The sequence below is a fragment of the Aristolochia californica genome, unplaced genomic scaffold (genome assembly GCF_029961685.1).
Source record: "Aristolochia californica isolate CCGP_79_NKW_82.1479 unplaced genomic scaffold, dmAriCali1.0.hap1 SCAF_4, whole genome shotgun sequence".
NCBI classification, from domain to species: domain Eukaryota; kingdom Viridiplantae; phylum Streptophyta; class Magnoliopsida; order Piperales; family Aristolochiaceae; genus Aristolochia; species Aristolochia californica.
In genome coordinates, this window is record NW_027182103.1 from 44,470,185 (window position 1) to 44,489,560 (window position 19,376).

At 37.9% G+C, this 19,376-nt stretch overlaps 3 protein-coding genes across 5 annotated transcripts; 1 reads left to right on the forward strand and 2 right to left on the reverse strand.

Moving 5' to 3' along the window:
- Positions 1-182: 182 nt before the first annotated feature.
- On the reverse strand, positions 183-3,705 carry LOC137962940 (B-box zinc finger protein 22-like). 2 transcript variants are annotated; one of them, XM_068810083.1, is made up of 3 exons: positions 3,374-3,705; positions 964-1,530; positions 183-637 (listed from the first exon to the last, which is right to left on the reverse strand). In XM_068810083.1, exons 1-3 carry the CDS (start codon positions 3,554-3,556, stop codon positions 371-373), a joined length of 1,017 nt encoding a protein of 338 aa, XP_068666184.1. In that variant the 5' UTR covers positions 3,557-3,705; the 3' UTR covers positions 183-370. The 2 variants fall into 2 exon arrangements, with proteins under 2 accessions (XP_068666184.1, XP_068666183.1); XM_068810082.1 differs by having other exon boundaries at positions 964-1,533.
- Positions 3,706-8,917: 5,212 nt separating this feature from the next.
- On the forward strand, positions 8,918-12,433 carry LOC137962387 (E3 ubiquitin-protein ligase CCNB1IP1 homolog). 2 transcript variants are annotated; one of them, XM_068809218.1, is made up of 10 exons: positions 8,918-9,005; positions 9,319-9,388; positions 9,708-9,860; positions 9,963-10,035; positions 10,489-10,534; positions 10,643-10,673; positions 10,915-11,170; positions 11,289-11,452; positions 11,668-11,935; positions 12,014-12,433. In XM_068809218.1, the coding sequence occupies exons 3-10, from the start codon at positions 9,791-9,793 to the stop codon at positions 12,018-12,020; spliced, it is 915 nt and encodes a 304-aa protein (XP_068665319.1). In that variant the 5' UTR covers positions 8,918-9,005; positions 9,319-9,388; positions 9,708-9,790; the 3' UTR covers positions 12,021-12,433. The 2 variants fall into 2 exon arrangements, with proteins under 2 accessions (XP_068665319.1, XP_068665320.1); XM_068809219.1 differs by lacking the exon at positions 12,014-12,433 and having other exon boundaries at positions 11,668-11,939.
- LOC137962388 (probable NADH kinase) lies at positions 11,069-15,563 on the reverse strand. The gene is made up of 6 exons (XM_068809220.1): positions 15,412-15,563; positions 13,469-13,714; positions 13,247-13,327; positions 12,975-13,126; positions 12,507-12,877; positions 11,069-11,395 (listed from the first exon to the last, which is right to left on the reverse strand). Exons 1-5 carry the CDS (start codon positions 15,514-15,516, stop codon positions 12,508-12,510), a joined length of 954 nt encoding a protein of 317 aa, XP_068665321.1. The 5' UTR covers positions 15,517-15,563; the 3' UTR covers positions 11,069-11,395; position 12,507.
- Positions 15,564-19,376: the final 3,813 nt, after the last annotated feature.

Sequence of the window (19,376 nt, forward strand, 5' to 3'; positions counted from 1 at the left end):
TCTTACCGAGTTCATTTTGGATTCCGGTAAGCTTTCGTCAATCTTCAAGTTGACTAAAGATTTTCATGGCACCCGTTTCTGGCTTAGCCCATTTGATGCAGAAAAATATGAGAAAAATACACATAGGGAACCCCGATTCAGGAAATTCATGGGCTCGTTCCCCATATCCAGGAGAAACAAAATAATGCAAAAGGAAAAAAATAAATTAGGCTCCACATTCCCAGATGGATATCCAAAGAAAACCGCTAAACAAATACGTGAAATCCTACCAAGAACAGAAAGGAACCTCCACATTTTACAAAACATTAGGTTAAAGGTGGCCAAGGGGGAAAAAACGGCAAGAACACCAATTGCATATAACTGATCATCACTACCTCGTCCGTTTAGAGACCTGCGGACCCATTTGATCCTGAAAAGGACTACAAACATCTGGCACAAAAACTGAATGTTCCATCGGCTCCTTTCGCAAGCTTCTGAGCCAGTGTAGACCCGATGCGGTAGGTGGGGATGGAATCTCCGGGACAGTCCAAATAATCTCTGGTACTTGACCCAAGCAGTCATCAACGTCAAAATCCCCTTCAGTAGTGTAATCATGGCTGGGAGACAAACCCGCATCACCAAGCTTCCCATTATCAGCCTGCAATTGTCACCAGAATGAAGAAGAAGAAGATGATCAAGAGCAGAAGATTGTCGGGACTGTAAGATCTCACACACGAACAAAACTAAAGCTTTACGCAATTATGTCTTACTCCTGGTAGGTTACAGAATTTGCTGACTCCAGCCCTACCTCAAAGTGCATTATTTAATATAGTATGACCGGGTGTCCTGCTAGGATTCATGAGCAGCATGAAACTTTGCCACGCATACCACACAACTCGCATTATAGTACCCACCTGAGGGCTCTCAATAGCGTATGCCTAGCATAATGCTTGTATATAAGTTCACCAATAAAATAAAGCATACCTTGGAAGATTCCTGTTCTGGAAACCCTAAGTTCTCGCTCAAACCAGATAGTCCAAGGAACTCATCTATAGGCCAGTCGGGCATGACCCCAGACATCATGGTCCCACCTGTGAAGGACAACTTGGTAACAGGTAGTCTTCCTAATCCATCTCCTTGACTCAATAAGACCTTGTTATTGTCCATGGAGGTTGAGATGGAGGAAGAACTATTAGACATGGTTCTCCACTGAGCTTCAGCGTTTCTCTCAGCAGAATCTGACTTCTCTTTGGGCAATATATCAGATACAGTTCTCCACTGTGCTTCAACACCTCTCTCTGAAGACTTAAACTTCTTTTTAGATAACGTATCAGATACAGTTCTCCGCTGTGCTTCAGCACCTCTCTCCGAAGACTTCAACTTCTCTTTGGAATATGACAAAGCTGGATTAGAGGATTCAAGTGCCACCTTTACCCCTGTGAGTAAAAACCTCTGATGGGCAGAAACAAAGGAGTTCGCTGTGTGAATAGCATAATCGCATTTTCTACAGAGCAGAGCTCGATCCTCCAAGCAGAAAAAGTAGCCAGCACTCTCCTGAAGAAGAAAGGAATTAGAAAAAAACATACCAAAAAACACTGTATTGGCACATCACAATAATCATAATTGACCACCATAAATAGCTGGGGTTTGATCCCAGCGTGCTCAACATGCACAGAACTTCTCACAGCACTCCATAGTCAGTCATGGGATCATGTGCACTACCTATTCAATGAAGTAATCAGAAAAGTGAACTGCAAACTTTCCGTAAACAACAAATTTTTTTACTGAACAATGTAACAAAACATTAAAAACCTACAAAATATTTGATACTATTGCATAATGTACTCTTCTAATACTACACCTAGTTGCCATACTTCCTTGTAAGCCCCCTAACTCCCTAACCTGATAACCAAATGCTTTGCCCAACCTTTTATCTTTGTAAGAGAAACGACATCCTATTTCTAGTTAGATTAATTTTTCACGTTAAAAAGATCATAAAACGTATGAGGCTTTTTTTTCAAACAGGATTATTGATAAAGCAATTAGAATGAGTAGCCAATATACGATGAACACAACAATGGTATATAGGTTAGCTTATCATGGATAGATAGTGAAGTACAGAAAACTCCATCATGACCTATGGAAAAAGAAGCAGCATAATTAAGAGAAAACGCACATAAGTATGATTAGATCATCATATATGAACCTAACAAAAAGCACCAGACCCTAACATGATTGATGGGTTCTAAATTGTTTTATATTTCTCTTGAAAAAATTAGAGACTCCGGGTTTCATGATCAAATGTATTAAAACCATTATGTTTGTATAGAAAAAAGGTGAAGGAAATTTATTTTAGAAGAATTTATGGGTGGTTCCACAAGTGTCCATACTTCAGAAAGATGCTCCATTTCAGAAATAGTAAATAGAAGTTTAGAATAGAATTCTAAAGTTTTGTTTCAAAAATTATACCAACTTAAATACAGCCTTTTTTTTTCTTTTTTTTTTTATTTTTTTCCGCACCATGGCAAACTGAGAATACAGTTAGGCCTTCAAGTCACAACGCATCGGCTGACTTCAGCATGAACTTTCCTTGACACCGAAACATTGATAACTGTATTCATGTACAGAATGATCGGCCAGGCAGCCTGGTATTGCTTGGCCCCTTGATCACCAACAGGATGACACAGGTAGAAACATCTTATGCCTCACCACATTCCTTTCACATTGACCCAATAAAAAAAGGAAAATGGAGCGCCTCTGTTCCAGCCTAAATTGCAACAGAATCAAACTTCATGCCAACCGAATTGAAGGCTTCGGGAAGCTCCTTTTACTAAAACCCAGAGGATAACTAGGCATCCGTACCAAATGTAAGTTTTCAAGACTCTTGAGAATTTACCACTCGAAAATTCATTTAAAAAATTATTAGACAAGGTCCTATGCTCTTTCAATTCTATCACGCACATTTTAACTGAGATTGGCAGCTTCCTCTGGCTGGAAATGTTATAATTCCACCTTCTGCCTCCACAGCATCTCCTTCACCCCACACCCTGGCCACATACTACACCTTGAATCTTCTCTCTCTCCGTTTTCCAACAGAAAACGGGAAAAGAGACTTAATAAATAAAAAACGAAAAGAAAAAAATCACAGAACCTACATATTAAACTCCCTAAAATATCACGACTACCAGTAAACTCCCTAAAATGAAAGAGAATTCCCCAAATCACAATAGAATCAAAGAATCCAATAAGTGAATTTGTAAAACAGAACCCAATTCCTTAATTCAAATCCACGGTACACTAAGGTCAACATAAATTTTAAAAAGGGATGAAAAACATGGTCATAGGCACTCATTAACCGATTCAACAAACAAATTTCTGCATCTTCAAAGCTTACCTTACAGATGTCACATTTAGGCATCTGAGAAGATGAATTTGATAAGTGAACCCTCTGGTGTTTACTGGCGAGCTTGTTAGCCGCGTGGACCTTCTCGTCACAAGCCCAACACAAAGCCGCCTCATCCGCGCAGCACAGAACGTTCGCCTCCGCCCCCTCGCAGGCGTTACACTGGATCTTCATCCTCACCCCCACTCGTCAACGTCTGTCCACTCAAAACCAAGATCTCCACTTTCAGCCCTCAACTAGAAGAAGAAAAATCCAGTACTCACCAAATAGGCTGATTTTTGGGTTTTCAGCGGGAGGTTGCTAATACCTAGGAATGAAGTGTGGCAGAGTATCCGGATTCAGGGCACCTTCGTAATTCTAATGTCGGGCTACACTAAGCAACATTTCTAGCATCGAGACGCTGATGTGGCGAGCAGAACCGGTAGTAGAAGCAGGAGGCCGCTCCTTACGTGTCTCCCCGTTTTAAAGATGAAAAGTCGACAACTAACCGATATATCGGCTTTTCCACCCGGTACAACTGATTCGATCAGATTATAATCCACGTAAAATATTTTACCACCATAAGAAAAGGCATCAAAGTAAATGGGTTAGGCCGGGCCGACCGGCACGCCGATTCCGAGACGGTTACAAGGGAAGACAAGCGAGGAACAAGAAAAAATCGGGACGAAGCAAAGTCGGCGCGCCTCCGCGGGAACCGAGTCAAAATAAGATATGAAAGGTGGATGAAAATTAGCGATTTGTCTGAAAGCGAGTACAATCTTGACGTCACGCGACGCGCAGCGACTTCCGTGAGGTCCGTGAGAAACCCACAAATGTCGACCACGATCATCTTTCGGAAATCTTAATCCTATACCACAAAAGATTCTAAACCCCACTTTAATCTCGCGTACGTCACTGCTTGCGTAGCGGATGCCCGCGAGTGACTGAAAGTGGGCCGGAGGTGTTGTCTGGCTCTGAAAGCTGGAGTTTGAACGGGTATCCGGAGGGGGGGGCACGTACAGGAAGGGTGATTGCGACTTGCCACGGCACCAGGTGGGAAACTCTGAATCAAGAGTACGCACACAAGCAGAGATACACTGAGATAAGTGATAACGACCACACTTGGGTATATTAAAGATTGTCATTGCATGGCAGAAAGCGATGGCTAATTTGGGCTATGTAGTACAGAAGCCGAGAAAGATAGGCTTTTTGTATTGTTTGGGTTTGTGACTTTTTGTAATAAAAAACGCTTATTTTAAATCACAGATAATCTCACTTTAATTCTATCAAAACCTTATTTCATACCTAAACTTTACACCTTTTTTCCTTGAAAGAACTCGAATTTGAAAAAGGGCCGAAAGAAGTCACTTTCTTTACGCATTATCACGTCTATACATACAACTTTGCCGTTACAAGACCGAGAAAAATAACAGCTAAGTGGAGACCTTATTTTGGAGTGCGTATGATTAAAGAAGTGGAACCTAGTACACGAGGGGGGTCAAGTCTCAGTGACCAAGAACAAAAACGGTCGAGTCCGTGTCTTCCCAGGTGGACTTCCAACATCTTAATGATGCTGACAATTAACCGCAAGCCGCATTTACTTATCAAACATATCGGGTTTCTCATTTTTGCGGAAAATCGGAAATAACACTTGTATCAGTAGGTGCCAAGTCTTTTGTACGTAATAAACATCTGATCTTGATTTGAGTTCAGTCAGGAAAAATAGATGGCGGGAGGACGGGAGATTTAAGGGAGCAAATGAAACACGTAGCACAAGTGTGAGCCACACTTTTAAGCCGTTTGACTTGGTGCGGTTAAACAGTAAATATGGCGGCTTAGTCTACTATAGGGACCTTAGTAGATCCACTCTTTAGAACTTCCACACCACAACACCTGGGAAAACAAGGGAATGGTTGCCCTTTCCAATTTGCTCCCCTCTCACTCTTTACGGGCTTTGCGGTATCAACTAAATCTAAGTTTAGTAACATTACTATTATATTATGATGATTTTAGAAAAAATTATATTTGAAAATGAGAGAAAGAAGGCTAGACTCATGAGTCATGTCCAATCAACTTAGGCTCCCAATTTTGTCTTATTTAGAAAGACAATACTATTAAAAAAGAAGATATATATATATATATATATATATATATATATATATATATTATATAAAATGTGTATAGATAAGAAATTAATATTAAATATAAATATAAATTTTAAAAAAATTATTTAAATCTAATAATTTTTTTAAATTTAAGTGCACTTAATGACTCACATAGTTAAATCCGTATTTTTTTCTTAAATAAATAATTTATTTCTAAGAGCTTCCCTTTTCATAGGCTTTTTGGTACCACGGGTGGCTACGTTATTGTAGCTGTATGGAGTGTGTATAAGCGGATTCGGAGAATCGTATCAATTAATATAGTGTATGCATTATGTATCAAAAACCAAAAATATATATTTATAATGAAAATACAAAAATATAGAGAGAGATAATTCCAAAAAATCTCTGTAATTTTTTTGGATTATAAACTCTTTGAGTTTTTATAAATTAGGTTTTATAATCATCTAAAACAGGGGATGCAGGAGATTTTTAATTGATTATTGACACCTAATTCATTAGTTATTTCCTATAAAAATAAAACCCGTTATCCCTCACATGGGATGGCATGAATTTGGGAGAGTCCACAATGACGAAATCGAAACTCGATCATTGCTGAGTGGGCCGCGGTGCTCGTGCGTAATACTTGCACTTTATAGGTTGATGTAATCTTTCGTATGCACTGATACATCCTCCGTACAGCTACATCTGTATCGACCGATATATCGTACTGATCGACAGTAGGCCCACCCTGCCTGGTATCGCGTGAATTTTGTAGAGTGCCCACAAGTAGGGGTGGCATCGAGCCGAGCCGAGCCCGAACCTACCTATGTTCAAGTCGAGCTTGATTTAAATATTTCGAGCCGAGCCTCGTCTCGAGCCTAAAATTGTTATCGAGCTCGAGCCCAACGAGTTCGAGCCAAGCTTCGAGCCGAGCTCGAGCCTCAACATACATTTCAAACTTTTCAAAAAATATATATCGAATAAAATGTATATAAAATTATGCAGACATTTTATATAAAATTGGGCATGACCTCTACATAAAATTGGGCATAACTTATATATATAATATGTGTATAAGATTGGGCATAACCTCTACTTAAAATTGAGCATAATCTATATATATAATACTTGTATAAAATTCGGCATGACCTTTACTTAAAATTGGGCATAATCAATATACATAATACCTGCATAAACACTCCATAAACACTCCATAAAATTGTTTATACATTCCATAAACACTTCATAAAATTGTTTATACACTCCATAAAATAATCTAAACACTCCATACACTGCATAACATCATAAATAAACTCCATACAATAATCAAACACAACAAAATTAAATAAAATATCACTATCAATTTACAATCACCCAAATAAAAACTATAAATTCTTTAAATAAAATCATATTACTATTACATACTTACTAGAAAATTACAAGAAATATTTTAAATTTTTCTTAGGAAAATTAAATGGACCTCTTATTGCCTTTTCTAAGGAAATAAATAAAAATTAATAATTAATCTAATATATTATTATACTTATCGATAAAATTTTAATCACATAAAATGTCAAACACAAAATTACTATGAAAATTGCCTCATGCTCAAAGTATTATATCATCAACTGTCAAATACTTATTCAAAATTTTTCTATATGGTTTTCTAAACCATCTTGGCAAGAAAATCTTACTTGAAAAATTATAGGATTTTTTAAAAAGAATTTATAATTAAAAAAATATTTTGAAAAAATACGAGGCACTAATGGTCCCTATATTTTTATTAAAAATATTTTTTCAACATTTATTGAAAAAACTAGTCTCTGGAAACGTATTTCTACTAAAATATCTTTTCAATTTATTTAAGAGCCATAAGGAAGGGACAAAGAGTTTTTTTTTTCCTTGTTTATGATCTCGCACGTAGGGGTGGCTTTGAATAAATTATATATAAAATTATGCATACATTTTTAAAAAATATAATGATAGGGGAGGTTCAGGATTGAATTTCAATAATGGATTAAAATGCACCAATATTAATATTTTTTACTCCAATTATTGTCTAGCTTGTTTTGTAATTTTTGAATTTGGCCATAATTTATTATGGCCTCCTTAGTGCCCCTAGATAAAAATTTATATTCTAGGAAAAACTAAAAATATTTTTCCTATGATACATATTCCCAAAAAAACCTTTAAATAAAATCTTATTACTATTAGTGACTTATTAGAAAATTATAGGAAATATTTTAAAATTTTCTTAGGAAAGTTAAACGGACCTTTTATTGTCTCTTCTAGGGAAATAAATAAAAATTAATAATCAATCTAATATATTATTATACTTATCGATAAATTTTTAATTAAATAAAATATCAAACACAAAATTGCAATGAAAATTATTTCATGCTAAAAGTATTACAGCATCAACTGTTAAATACTTATTCAAAAATTTTCTATACAGTTTTCTACCCCATTTTGGTACAAAAAATCTTACTTTGAAAATTATATGATTTTTAATAAAAAATTTCAATTAGAAAAGTGTTTAAAAAAACATGAGACACTAATAGTTTATAGAAAATTATTTCTATAAAATTTATTTTTAATTTTTTCCAAAGGAAAAAGTTTTTTTTTTTATTTTATGATCTCGCACGTGCGAAATTGCACGTGCGAGATCATCTTCTCGCGAGGAAGGGGGAGATTATTTCTCCCCTGTTCTGGTTTTCCGCCGAGACGACCCCGAGGGAAGGGGCTTACGGCGCCAGGGAGGATTTATCGTCGGAGATGACGGCCACGACGGAGTCGGCGGCGACAGAATCGACGGTGACGGAAGCGGCGGCGACGGAAACAGAGGCGACGGCGAGGAGAGGAAGAAATCGAACGGACGGACACAGAGGCGGCCGGCGAGCAGCTGCGACGGCGGTATAGATGCCGGAGAACAGCTACGACGGCGGTAGAGGCGGCGACAACAACCGATGGGAGGGGTCGGCGGTGACGAGGGGGGAGGAAAAAATTTTCCCCGCCTCGCTCTCTCTCCCGCTCCCGCTCCCCCGCTCGCTCACGATCCCGTACCGATTCATGCCGATCCGACTCATTTCGAGCCGGCTCGCGAGCCAACGAACCGAACCTAGCTTCGGTCGAGCTCGGCTCGAGCTCGAAAAACGAACCGAGCAGAACCGAGCCGGCTCGCGAACCGGCTCGGCTCGAAGCCACCCCTAGGGCCGCAAGGACGAAATCGAAACTCGATCCTTGCTGAGAGTGGGGCCCGGCGCTCGTGCATACCTGGCACTTTATTCTGATAATCATCCAATAGAGCAGAAGTCCAGCTCAGGATTAATCAACGAGACCCTTTTTCCCGCTCAATTCGCGCTCTCAAAGGCCATTTCGAGTGCCAGAAACCGACGTACCTCAGTAGAGGTGGATCGTCGTCTTCTGTGGCATTTCTGTTTTATCTTTTGTTCCTGCCTCTGTCGAGTTGCATTCGCTATCGATGTCTAATTCCTGCACGGGAAGAAGCTCATAATTCTGTTCGCAGGAGTGATCAGACGGTACGATGACAGTTGAGCACATTTCATTTTTTTGGCTGTTTTATTTCAATCAGAGATGCAAAACGGATAAATCTACTTTAGATCAACCTTTGGCGAAAGTCCTTGTTCATATCATATTCTGATATTGGAGCTTCATTCTGTGAGTTTCAGCAATTAGAACTTTTTTTATTAGATGTATGCCGAGTTCTTTTCAATTTTGAACAATCGAAAAAATGACTACTGTGCACGGAATTTGTTTCTTATGGATAGATAAGACCGTGATTCATCTTCAACAAGTTATCTTCCTTTAGCAGTTGCATGCCTCTCATTTCAGGTTTCAAAACATTTTCCTCGAAGCATCCACCAATGTCCGGATTTTGAAGGATTTTACTGCTGTAGTTAAGGTTAGTCTTACTTAACTATTTTGTTTCAGCTCATTTTTTCCCTATCAGATTTGCAAATTACTAGTTACTAGTAGAGGATCGAAATTTGCAATTTTGTATTACTGAGTTGCACAACGATGATCAAAGAATCGAACTCTTGATTTGTGAAAATAAGAATAAGTTTACATGACCTAAAGATAGTGATTTCTGTTTGCATGCTTTGAAGTGACGGAGCTGTTACCAGCAGTTATCCATTTGTTATCATTAGTCAAGGACTAATATTTGGTCATGTGATCTGATCTTTCATGCCTGAAATGAATACTGTCTACGTAAACTGAAGTGATTCTTCAACAATTTTTGTGGAGGCTTCGCTTTCCATCTTGGAGTCTTCAGTTGAAACTAAACGAATTATCGAAGGCCGAAATGAGGTGCAATGCCTGCTGGCGTGAATTGGAAGGGCGGGCCGTATCCACTACTTGTGGACATCTCTTGTGTATCCATCCATCTAATCTCGTGTATCCATCCACTACTTGGTAGATACCTTGCACAGGTTAACAAAACTGCAGTAAGAGTTTCCTTGACAGTAGGTAAAAAGGCACAGAAGATGCTAGCAGGATCCTCAGTAATGATGCTGCGTGTCCGATCTGCGATCAAGTGCTTTCTAAAAGGTGAAAATTTCTTGTTTGCTTCATAGTTTCAGCTGAAGAACTAAATAATCTTCAACATCTATTATGCAGTTTGTTCTTAGATTAAAGAAAACCTAGTCCGTACACATCCAGAGTAAGAAGGGGGTTCAGGAGTGCTTTTCAGTTGTTTCTTACTTTTAGCCAAAATTGGAGTTGCATTAGAGTTCGGATATTCTTCAGTTGCATGTCTGCAACACAAGTCGTAAATTGTTCAATTCGGGTAGCCAGCCAGTTTTAAGTAATTCCCACACCATTCTCAATGCATCAAAATCCAAACTCGCTTCGAGTTCTAACAACTCAAAATAATGATAACTGGAGGACAAGTCACAACATTTAGCATAGCCTGTCTTAGGTATTCTTGTCAATCATTCTTTCCAAAAATCATAACGTTTTGACTTGCTAATCTGATCAAATGTGGTGATTTTTGTTTATCAGCCTCATGAAACCAGTGGATATAAATCCCAACGATGAGTGGACAAATGTAAGAAAGATAACCATCCTATTTTTTTTGTAATCTTATATTCTAATGAGGGAGTTCTTTTTTCTTTTAATTTCATGTTGGAATTTGTTATGGTATTTCCCACTCCAGATGGCCATGGCCGGAATATCACCACAGATCTGTATCCTTTGCTTCTCTACTAACTTTCTGAGGCATACAGTGTGATAGAAAATCCCTTGATTCATATGATCTTAGTTTGGAGTACCTAGCTATAGCTCAAAAAGATTAGATGGACAAGAATACAGGGAAAGTGGCCAATCTTTACTAGCAGAAGCAATAAATTTCATCAATGATGATGACTGAAGCTTGTCCTGTCCTTTAATTTTTCTTTCCATTTCTAGTTTTTCCTTGAACAAGATCAGTGATGAAGAGTGCATATCGGAGTGTAATGTTCTACATCGGGCAAAGGGATTTGGAAATGCAATACAAAATGAACAAGGTTGTCGGCCAATGCCGGCAGAAATGTGAAGCCGTGCAAGAAAAGTTCGCTGAAAAACTAGAGCAAGTTCATTCAGCCTACCAGAAAATGGCCAAGAGATGCCAGTTATTGGAGCAAGAGAACGAAAACTTGTCTAAAGACAAGCAAGAACTCCAGGAAAAGTTCTCTGAGAAATCCAGGTCTACTCTTTGGTTCATTTGCTTTCCACCTGATAGGGCGGCATTTTTCCATTATCGTTTACTTACCAGGATGGAAATCTTGTCGAGAGGCACAGTGACAGTTGGTCTTCATTGGCAGGCAGAAAAGAAAACTGGATGAAATGTACGAATCACTGAGAAACGAATACGAGTCAATGAAGAGATCCGCAGTCCAGCCAGTACACAACTTCTTCACAAGAGCTGAACCTGAAATGTTCACGAGCCCAGCAAACGTTATGGACAATAGGGATCCCCTCAGACAAGGTGAATCATTATGTTATAAAATAAACTACAAATCCACATTCTAAATCAAAGTCCCAGAAACTGTCCGGTTTTAGGGAAATAAAAATATTGGAGTTTTACTATGAAATTTGCTGCTAACTTTTTTGTATGGGTCTTGATTTGCTCTGTGGGTAGTCCAACGCTGTTTACTCTTTTATGCTCCCCCAAGAAAAAATCAGTTGATTTACTTGTTGCAGATCGCCCGGTTTTCACTCCTGAAACTCCAGGACAAAGAGAAGATATGTGGCCTCAACCCAGAACAAAGAATTCTGGCTCTGGACCTTTTGATATTTCTGGATGCTCACCTGGAAAACCAGTATCAGTTCTTGGAGAGGCAACAAACAGAAGAGCTACTCGTCCTACATTTGGAGGTGGAGCCAGCAACCCAACCATGACTTTACGGAACCTCATACTTTCTCCAATGAAAAGGCCTCAGCTCTCACGGAATCGCCCAAATATGTTCACGTAATGCCTCTGTTCCAGATCTTTTAAACCTACTATGTCGTCCAAGTTATTCCCTCTGATGTAAGCTTCATGTTTCAGGTTGTAGAGTAAAGAATGGAAGATGGCAGAGTTATGCCACTGCCACTGGCCCCATTTTCTGTTGCTCCTATGAAAAATTCTCATTACTTCACCTCAAAGAAGCATTTGATGACTTGGTCTGACGATCAAAATTTCAGCCTCAGCCTTCTTGGTTTTTTAGGGGACTTGTTTAGCTAATTGTGATATAACTGGAAGTTGCTATGATTTACTAAAAGGCATATATAAAGAATGCTCCCTGCCCCACAATGTATTTCCTAAACGAGAAAGCCACTGTTATCATCTGATTCACCCCTCATGCTCTGCTTTCTGAAAGTATCTGTTTTGATTTTTGGTGACCAGTTTGTGAATTTTCTGTCAATATATTTCTTCCCACAGCACATATATCAAAGTTCTGTCATTGTCTTGGAGTAACAAGATCAACTTATAAAGCAAGAGAATTGATGAATAGATGCTTCTTTCAAAATTTCACATTTTTCATTGTATGAAGAGTTACCTCAAGTTCTTAACAAATGTGGTGGCAAAAAGACCTTCAAGATTGGGGCCATTGACGATAGCTCAATAACATCCCCATGCTGAATTGACTGAAACATGTTAGATCCATCAATATATATGAAACCTTCTTTACTGTGCCATGCCATGTACATGGTCTGATCAGATTTTATAATCCCGTGCATTAAGTTAGAATTTGCTGCCTCAGTTAGAATAGGCTCTCTAACCATATATTGGAGATCATCACACAAAATTGGCATCGGAAACCCTCCTGCTGAAAGCATGGCGGCTGTTGACCCCGCAGCAGTAGAGACCCTGAGACCACTTGATCGACAGTTTACCAGAGGAGAGGATACTTCGCCATCTGTTTTCAATCTGGTAAGTAAACACAAAAAACATATGTTCAGCTCATTAGGTTATTAACCAAGCAAATAGAAGTGAGAACTGTATAACACATTAAACAGTCCCTTACAGAAATGAAATGCGAGAGATTGTTGCTGGACATGGATGAGCAACTAGAACATCATTAAGAGCATAGGTTGACAAAACTTGACCATTTAAACTTATTGAAATCCTTGATACTTCTGAAGGTGCCATGAAACCCTCTAGAATTTTATCCAATACCTGCAAAGGGTCAGCGCAGTAGCTCTTCAGCATGGATAAAACAACTGAAAACTTGGATCAATTGAAACATAAAAAAATTGCACTTAATAGGCATGAAGAGAATATCCAATGTGCGCTAACCTGTTCAAAGTTTCCAGCAGTTGCAGCACAAAGATAGCCAGTGCTCCTTGTAGCATCGAATTCACCACTGAGCTCTTTCACCTATGGATAAAGGATAAAGATAGATATTGATTTCCAAAATAATATGCTTGAACGAGCAAATCAATGAATCTGACACAAGTAAAAAGAATTTCAAGTACATTGCTGAAATTTTGAGAATCTTAGCCAGGGAGGGAAGGTAACCTCTTCAGGCTTTGTGGGATCCGAGTTCACTCCAAGAATGGGAATTGAATCATCCATGAAATGACTGGCCTGCAGAAGGGTGCCATCACCTCCAACGGAAATAACAAGATCCACATTACTTATTGGTTGACAGAGGTTATTCCGTAAAAGAGGTTCCCAATCAAGTGACTTTTGACACAGAACATTCTGACAGTAGTTTATTGTATCCTTATGAACTCTATACCGGTCATCTAAATAATGTTTAACCTGCAGTTTCATAAAATAAAATCAAGTAAATAGTCATACATGATTTATGTCTTAGATGGGGTGAAAAGCTTTAAACGAATTCTCATACCAGTCATCAGTTGTAATAGGCTGCATATAGGTGAAACTAATTCAGGAGGACAATCCCTCAGATATAATTTCAGAATATTCATATGCACCCATATATTGACAGAGTGATTACCTAACACAATTAATCAAATATTCCACCACAACATCGGAAGTATCTCACAATCACAATTTGAGAATATCTAAATTGACCAGGTCAAGCCAGTAATATCAAGCATACTTTACCTTTGCTCAAGCAAAGGAACAGACAACATTAACAAACATCAATTATTAAATTCTCATTATTTCCCACATCAAATAATTCCCAATGCTCTAAGAGAAATTATTTGCTTTATCTATATCACCTTCAGAGTACAAGGGCTTAGGGTCAGCTGAGTACCTTGTATGCTTAAGCAGCTTCATATAATAAACTTTTACAGAAAGAGGTGCATAGAAAAAGCCTTTAACATGCACAGTTTGGCTCTTTACTTTCAGAAAAGAAGCATACTCAACAGAAACTGCACCAGTCAGAAGAAGTAAAATACTTTAGGGTTGGTTCCATTGGCTATTCTATATTCTTGTCATGAAGTAAAGGCATCAAAGAAGGATGTCAACGAAGTGGAATGCAAGTCAAGAAAGCGAAGCAAGGATTTTATGGATGGAATTCTCAGGTTCCTATAAAATAAAAAAGCTAAAGTGAAAATACAAATATTTCTACCCTTATAGAGCAATACAAGCATTAGTTAGGAGGTAAACCAAAGTGAAAAGGTGTAAATGACTGCCTCATGGAGAACCAAAGTGGGTTTACCGACACTTATGTCTCTCCCACTCTTTTAATTAATCACAACCAGAGCACCTTGGTTTCACTAATCAGATATCCATGGTCTGAGGACATGTCAAAAGATAAAAAATCTGAAAAATATTCACACCTAAAAGTTCAATAGTTTCCAGTTAAGAGCATTTCCTGAAAGACATACAATATACCCTGAACTTTATATATAAGTACATATAAATATATATATGTACATGTAAGTGTGTGTGTGTGTATATATATATTCATGTGGAAACTAGAAAACAGAGCATAAAGATTCATAGATCCATGGAAGCTAAAGCAATGCAAATGAAAACCACAATAATTGGTCTGATCTTATTGATTATTCAACATTTCATGGTCTACTCGACAGTATCAGAAACTAAAAAGCAAGTCTATTGTTCACAAACTTTGCATGGATAAAGTGATCCGAGCTGTGGACAAGAGTGATGTGTTGAAAGGTTTGGCATACATTTATGATCACACGAACTTCAACTTTCTCGTTCAACATTTAATCTTACTCCAAAGTCAGTCAGCAAAATGTTTGTTCGCCAGCACATTCAGTTTAGCATATAAAATCCGAGACTATTCAAGCTAGTGGAAAGTTCTCATAAACCATCCCAGAAGAGCAACAAACTTTTCACGCTCAATTCAAGGCCTATATCCCCATTTCACTCCATATAATTCTCACATTTTGACATGTACAAAGAGGACTCGGGCACCACAAAAGCAGAACGCAAAACGAAATGGTTAAAATTAAAAGAAGAACAAAGTGGGGAATTCGAACGGCAGCTTTATTAAAAGCACAGAGAGAGTTAATAACTTGAGGATATTTTATTCGAGGGAGAGAAGAACTGATTCCCTCCGTGCGTCTGCTCGGGAAGACGTCGAAGGGCTTCAGCAGCAACAGTACTCGCCGCCGCGACATGGTTGGTTCTTTCTGTGACTACTCGTGCCCTTTGCCAGGGAACCAGGCTGTTATTAGCGCAGGCCAAAAATTCGTTGAGCGGTTTTTCGTTTTTATTTTTTTGTTTTTATTTTGTTTCTGTGGGCACGCAGTAGGTTGGGTTCCATTCAGAGGCCCACAAATGAAACTCATTAAGTGGGACTCAGTAATATTTTTATTGGTCGGTTTAGTTTATGATCTCGAACCACAATAAAATCGGTTGAAGCAGTAGTGCCTGTCACTAAAATACATATTTAATTGGATAAAAAAATTTAAAAATATAATAAACCTTTAAAAAGCCGGTCTAAAGAAGACATGAACCGTTAAAAAATAGGTCGTCTTTACAGCAGTAGACCGACCCGGATGCCCCACGAGAGCCTTGGGCCTCTTTCCCCTACAGGCTCTAGCACAACGAGATATTGGTCTCGTATCTTATGGGCTGAATCGGTGGATAGTCGATGATCAGCATGGATGAACAAAGTGGCTGATCCACTGTTTCCTCTTGTACATTTTAGTAAAGAAATCTACATGAGGAAAAGAGCATGGGATTTTTTTTTTTTTTTTACCATATAACATATCAAGAAGGGAGAGATTGGAAGGGTTAGCTGGTGAAGTCCACCTTTTTTTTATATTCAGAGAGTAGACATTTTATCAAAACCATAGTTCGATTCGATTTAAATATCATGTAAGCATTTGTGTGAGGAAAAAACAAAAAGGACAAAGTCTATATGACTCAACTTGGGATTCAGTTCAAGGCAACTTGAAGACAACATTTGTGGCTGGAATCTTCGAGAAAAATTGTATGGTTCTTTCCCTTTTTTCCCCTTTTATGACATGGTGAGTTATTATCACTTTAATTTGAAGCCTTCAATCTATAGTAAAAGTGTATCATTGTAGTTATGCTTAAATTGAAGTGCACTCTAGATGACTACCAAGGACAATGTCTTATGGAGCAACTTTGAAGCATCAGTTTACGGTTACATAGTCACTTGTTAAGAAGAAATAAAGAAGTTGGATTGGGTAAATCAAGTTTGTGATTAGTGCAATCTGAATTTTTTATAAATGATCAAAGGTTGCACCTCTCATGTAAATAGTGAAAGATTACACAATGTAAAAAAATAGCTAAAACTTGGTATTACATCTTAGATGAAAATCTAAAGAATGTACCTAATATATAACAAGGCATTCTGATCCCCATGTCTTTGCCCTAGTGTTGTTCAAATGTCAATCATCGACTCTTATCAAATTGAAGAAAGAGCCATTGTGTTGTTCAAATGTCAATCATCGACTCCTAGCACATTGAAGAAAGAACTCGTTCCATAAACCTTCTTACAAACATTCTTAGTTAGACAAAAGAAAAACCACCTCGACATTCTTAGTTAGACACAAGAAAAACCACCTCGACATTCTTGGTTTGAGAGGAGGGGGATGGGTGGGTGTTCTAACCCTTGCTTCCCTAGTTCATTCTTGTGACCCTGATCCCATGTCTTTGCCCACTATGCTATCCACAGTCTTGAATCTTCAATTCCCAAAAACATTTCATGAAAAAAAACTCGTTTCAATAACCTTCTTACCTTAGAATATCACAAGCTAAGTCAAATTAGAAGAGAAAGAGGTATTTTGCTTGAAGTTGTTGAGGCATGTTCTAAAAACATATTTGGATTGAGTTACATCATTAGGAGTTTTATTTTAAGAATTTTCTAGTTGATGTTTCCTTTAGGATTAGGAGTCACAATCATAATCAGATTTTAATCATGTAAGGGCAAATCAATGTCTATAAATTGTTGTATAAGGTTTCAGTTTGTTCTAACGGAGAAAATATAGCAAGCATAATTTTTCATTGTAAAAATTTTAATCTTTCTTTTTCATCTTTCTCTAGTGTTGTTAATTTTTTAACATCTAGTATCAGAACAAGATGATTAATGAACATATTTTTGCTCGATTTGTAGCCTAAAACCTTATTTGAAGCGTCATTAGAACCCTAGAAATTGATCAATAGTGTTCGATAATTATGAGAATAGCTTCGAGGCTCAAATTCTAAAGTTTGATGAAAAAAAAATTCCATCTTTGGAAGATCATTGAAGGAGGGTTTATGAAGCTGACTAATGTGTTAATTCAATCATAAGAGAAGTAGAAGTAGAAGATTATGCAAAAAAAGATAGGAAAGATTGAAAAACCCTATTCTTCATCATGGAAGCGGTAAATTCTCCAATCTTCAAGAAAGTGGTGATGTGAAAGACTGTAAAGGAGGCATGGGATAACCTTCTTATGACATATAAGGGGATCCCAATTGTGTAAGAGCCACCTTTGTAAACTTTGAGAAAGTTTAAACTTCTGAAGTAAGAGAAGTTAAAAAATATCTAACCTTTTTATGTGTCTCCAAGGTTTGGACATGTTGATAAAGAACAATGACGAGGAAATCACAGAGAAGTACATCGTCTAGAAGCTCCTCAAATCACTCACAACCAGATCTGAGTCGAAGGATTTGTCCATGCTCTCAATTGATGAGTTGATGGGTTCTTAGCAGGTGCATGAGGAGAGGTTCCCAAAGAAAACAAAATTGATAGTGGAAAAGGTGTTGCAGAGTCAATTGACATTACAAGGTGATAAAAACAAGTCATCTAATTCATAGGAAAAAGATTGACAGGTCAAAGGTCAAGTGGGCATAGAGATGAAAGCAAGACAAGGGAAGGGAAAGTCTCACATCCTATGCTTCATGTGCAAGTAAATTGCAACTACAAGTCCCACTACTAAAGTTAGAAGGGTGAAACATCCCATTAACATGCCGAATTTGCTGTTGGAATTATGGTTTCAAAGATATTATTTATAAAATAAAATTACTATGATTTTAGTGGCATGGGACCCACGTCTAGATGTTTTGTCATTGGATGTTCAATACAGGGATTAATGGCCAACATATCCCCATGTAGAGGTAGATTCATTGGGTGCATTGACTGGACACATCCCTTAGGTATAAAAAGATGTATCTCTCTTGAGGGGATTTATCTCTCCTAAGGGTAAAGTACCAATTGTATACAAGGTAAAATACCTTATGATAACGCTAAAAAGATGAGCCACGTGGATTGTCCTTATTGCGTCAAAGATAAGTTAAACGAATCTAAGTATCCATACGCTTTTGCTGTGGGGAGTTTTATGTATGCTCTTATATGTACAAAAACTTATCTTGCTTATGTTGTTGGGATTCTTAGCCGGTTTCAGGCTAATCGAGGTTTCACTCACTGGGAAAGGGTAAAATGGGTAATGCGCTATCTAAAATGAACAAAGTCATATGCTTTGACTTAATAAGCGGACAAGTTGTAATTGGTTGGTTATTCCGACTCAAATTATCAAGGATGTATTGATACCCGAAAGTCTACTTTTGGTATTATCTTTATGTTTGGCGGAGGTGCTATTTCTTGGAAAAGCAAGAAGCAAGACTGTGTCGTGCAATCAACCATGGAGGCTGAATATGTGGCTATGAACTTAGCTATAAGGGAGGTTATCTATCTTCGCAAATTCTTGCGAAGTCTTCTAGTGGTAGACTGTGTGGAGCGACCTATTCCTTTCTTTTGTGATAACGCATTTTGTATTGCTATCACGAAAGATCCGAAGTGTCATTCTAAGGTTAAATATATCAAAGGGAAATACCACTACATACGAGACATGCTGAGGAAGGAGGAAGTTGTTATTTATAAGATATCTTCTCCGGATAACTTAATTGATCCAGTAACCAAGTGTCTTCCCGTTACCATTTTAACTTTCCATGTGGGGAACATGGGTTTGATTTGTTTATAATTGATGAGACCAAGTGGGAGAACACTGTTTTGTATGCATTGTGGTCT